We start from the raw sequence: 4,211 nt of genomic DNA, 5'->3' as shown, positions 1-4,211 counted from the left end.
CATTCCTGCCCATGGCAATGGGGGTGAAACTAGATGATGTTTAAGGTCCCTTCCAACCCAAACCATTCTATGATTCTATGATAAGACAGTTGTCTAGTTTTCTCTGGCAAAAACAATTTTATGTCTGATTGAGGCTTTAAACAAGTAAACAGTTACAAGACAGCCTCTGCTGTGTAATCTTGCTGATACACAGTGCTGCAGTAGCTTTCAAACATTTCTCATATTTCATTTGGTTTGCAGATTCCTTTCATATATTCCTACAATACAGATCCTTCAAAGTAGGTTTGGATGTATCAGTAACAGTTTCACATTCAGCAATTTAGGACTGATGTACTTCACCAGTTTTTAAAGCTTCTGTTAACCACTACTGGAAAAAGACAATGCACATCTCCAATTTTCATGGACACATGAGATTTATGCCACAGATTGTTAGATTATGTGACAAATGCTCTTCTGCAGCCTCCACAGAGAGTCAATGGCAAGGGGGGCAGCCCAAATACCCCTGTCCCTGCTGCTCCCAGGTCCTTCACAGGGGATACCAGCCCAACAGAGTCCCCTCTCCACAAGCATAGAAGAGCACAGAAGACACAAGGCAGATGGGAACTCTAATTAATTAATTAACCCAAACAGACATGCTATCTGGGTGCTACCCCCTACCTGGGGGGTAGACATTATGGGATACATGACCACAAGGTCTTACTATGAGATGTTTTGGGGAAAAGGAATACAGCTAAGTGATACTGGGACCAAGAAGTGTAACAAAATAGGGGGCAAAGGGGGTAAACTGGGACAGTTATATATAATAGCTGCTGGTTGATGCACTTTCATGCAGCTAGTGCAGTCTGTCCTCTCATCTTGCTAAATTCCTTTCTGATTAATTTCATAGGTGAGGGCACTCTGTAGCCGGGGTGTAATTGGTTGTGTGGATGTGTCTGCACATCAGCAACTGGAGTAAGACCATGGAGGATCCCATACCACAGCAACCGAAGCTGTGACTGAATTGAAGCTGTGAGTTGTGAAGGAGTGAGTGGACTTCAGTACCAGCAATCGGAGCAGAACCTCAGCCATAGTATCCCACACATCTGGGGTGGTAGACTCTTTACAGTATATCCATGTCTCTCTTGTACTGGGGAACCCAGAGCTGTGTACAGCACTGCAGGATGTGGATCACCAAGGCCAAGGGTAGGGATCCCCTCCCTGGCCTGCTGGCAGCACTCCTCGCAGCTGATCCTCCTGGTTTTGCAACATCAGCAAGTTTGCTGAGGATCCAGTCTGCTCCATCATCCAGATCGTTAATTGGACCCAGTGTTGCCCCTGGGGTATGGCATTAATACCTTTCCTTCACCTAGACTTCATGTCACTGATCACCACCCTCTGGACCCAGGCATTCAGATAATTTTTAATCCACCTCACTCCTACCTCATCCAACTCATAATTTTCAGCTTCTTTGTAAGGATTTAAGGGAGGTTATCAAGGTAGATGATACCCATTGCTCTACTCTCTCCTCCCCTCTCAAGCCAAGCATTTAATTGAAGAAAGTCATTGGGTTGGTCCAACATGACCTCCCCTGTATGAATTCACACTTTGGACTTCTGATCATCTTCCTGTCCTTCATATGCATGGGAGTGGTTTGTAGGACTAGCAGTTGTTACATCATCATCAAGGGATCGAAGTCAGGCTGACTGACTGGTAGTTCCCTGCATCCTTATCCTTGCCCTTCCTGAAGACAGGAGTGACATTTGCTTTCCTCCATTGCAGAGGCACCTCTCCCAATCACCATGGCTGTTCACAGTGGCCTTGTATTAATGTCAGGAGGCTTTCTCACCAGCCAAGGGGGCATCACATCAGGACTTGTGTATGTCCAGTTTGTTTAAATGTTCTCTAACCTGACCTTTCTCCAACAAGGGTAAATCTTCCTGGCTCTAGACTTTCTACTGGTCTGTAAGTCCTTAGGTTTGTTAAGGCCTTAAATGTCTGAATTAAACATTTACATCAACACTGGGAACTTCTATAGGGCCTTGGCAACATGGACTATAGTCATTCAGTGATCTGCCAGCAGTGAAAACACCACATACAACTTCAGTCCATTCACCTATCCATGCCTACACATGAAGAGATGCCTTCCAACTTCAAAAATTACTTCCTGATGTGATTAGACCATACATTTAAACATAGTACCTGTGACATAATTGCATGGCTTCTGCAGCAGCTGTCCCCTCATCCAGCAAAGAGGCGTTAGCCACATCCATTCCTGTGATATCGCACACCATAGTCTGGTAATTTAGCAGGCTCTCCAGCCTGCCCTGGGAGACTTCAGGTTGGTAAGGAGTATACTGAGTAACCCTGTAAGAAAAAAATTCTGAGTTTGGGTCTAGGAAAGGATTACACCAATATATAACTGAATTATGTCATCAGAAAAATAGATAGTAAAGTGTATTTCACTAACATGAAAGTTTGTTAGAAAACAGTTATTTTTAGACAACTGTAATTTTCTACTGTCCTGGAAACCTGAGAATATTTCATCTTCTGGTGTTGACCTGGCTCTTTACAGGAGAATTTACTTTTATAATAGAGGTGTGAGGGCATTGTGGAGAAGGGAGAGGGAAAGTAGGCATTGAGTGTGTGAGAACTGAATCAAGTCACAAAATCCTTTGTTCAACCATATCTAGGTGCTCCCATGATCTTTCAATACTGTTTCAATACTGTTTCTGAAGCCCCTCTTGAAAAGTCATCTCCACTCTTCTGGGAGGAAAGGCACTAGGCATTTCACAGAATCAAGCTCAGAAATATGCAACTTCTTGTGAAATGACAGTTTTCACATGTGAGTGAGGGGAAGTGAGACTGATGTGAGTTTTATCTGTTGTCATTTGGTGAACGAAACAGTAGTGGCAAAACAAGCAATTGCTTTGAAAACACAGTAATTTAAGGGAAATGCTCCATGATAAAAGTCTCGAAAAACTAAGCAGCATGGGTCCATGGATGAAAGACAAGAACAGAGGTCAGAACCCTCCTCTCACTGCTGGAAATCTGGGCACTGGATTCCACAGTGGCTCAGGAAAGACTTTACGCAGGACTGAATTCAAAGCAGCAGCCAGAAGCAAGTGGTAAGTGGCAAAACTTTAGTCCTCTGTTCTCTAGCAGTGGAAGAAAACAGCAATTTGTCTCCTAAAAGGGCAGAAGTAAGCATTAGACTTTTGAAAATTTTGATGGGTGAAGGCATAAGCTTTAAAGAAAGACTCAATTGTTTCAAAGATCAGGTCAAATAGACAGTGAACAACAAAGACTTTTAAAGAACAAGCTGGAGAACATGTACAGAGCAAGAAGATAAGAACAACAAAATAGTATTATGAGCAAGAAGGTGGGAAAAAGTCCCGAAGAGAATGCAAGAGCTAGCAAGTGAACATACTCAGCAAGTGAACTCAGAGTGTAATATAGGGTGCTAATGTAGTTACTGTCTATTTAAATGATACATCTGCTGTAATTTCTGACATATACTACACAGTACAGTGTCAGAAAGCAATAGCTATGCACTGAATATTGATGATTTTCCCAAATACTGTAGAGTTTTTATGCTGTTTAGTTAACTCTGAACACTAATTATCATCATATGACTGAATAGCTCAGAATTGAGACCATGTCCTGGGCTGCATGCAACATTGTTTATGCCAATAGCACTTTCTCCTTCACGGCTGCTAAACCCAGTGTTCAGTTTGTCAGATAAACTTTCAATCTGTCAGCACAAAGATTTGTTTTCAGAATGGTCCCCTTGCCCACTCAGTTCTCACCAAAAAAAAGTTATTCCAAACTCCTTTGCACGAGCAATGACATTTCTTGCCTAGAAGAAACTCCTCTGTACTTACCATAGAATAATAGAATCATAGAATTTAAGGGTTGGAATGGACCATACAGATCATCTAGTCCCAGCCCTCCCTGAAATGGGCAGGGACACCTCCTCACTAGATCAGGTTGCACAAGGCCTCATCCAGCCTGGTCTTGAACACTGCCAGGGTCGGGGCAGCTACCACTTCCCTGGACAACCTGTTCCAATGTCTTAGAGTAAAACTCTTTTTCCTAATATCTAACCTACACTTTCCCTCCTTCAGTTTGAATCCACTACCCCTTGTTCTATCTCTGCAGCTCCTAACAAAGAGTCCTTCTCTGACTCCCTTGTAGGCCCCTTGTGTTTTAACCCCAGACAGCAACCAAGAACC

The 4,211-nt window shown here is 43.0% G+C and overlaps 1 protein-coding gene across 1 annotated transcript in view; it reads right to left on the bottom strand.

Moving 5' to 3' along the window:
* The window catches only part of GLDC (glycine dehydrogenase (decarboxylating)), a 25,371-nt gene extending 23,033 nt beyond the window's left edge, over positions 1 to 2,338 (bottom strand). Inside the window, 1 exon segment of the mRNA XM_009079213.1 lies at positions 2,179 to 2,338. Within this exon segment, the coding sequence (XP_009077461.1) occupies positions 2,179 to 2,270 (92 nt within the window). The 5' untranslated portion in view covers positions 2,271 to 2,338.
* Positions 2,339 to 4,211: the final 1,873 nt, after the last annotated feature.

This window comes from Acanthisitta chloris, unplaced genomic scaffold (assembly GCF_000695815.1).
Source record: "Acanthisitta chloris isolate BGI_N310 unplaced genomic scaffold, ASM69581v1 scaffold2047, whole genome shotgun sequence".
Lineage (NCBI taxonomy): Eukaryota > Metazoa > Chordata > Aves > Passeriformes > Acanthisittidae > Acanthisitta > Acanthisitta chloris.
This window is presented reverse-complemented; position numbering and strand designations above follow the sequence as displayed.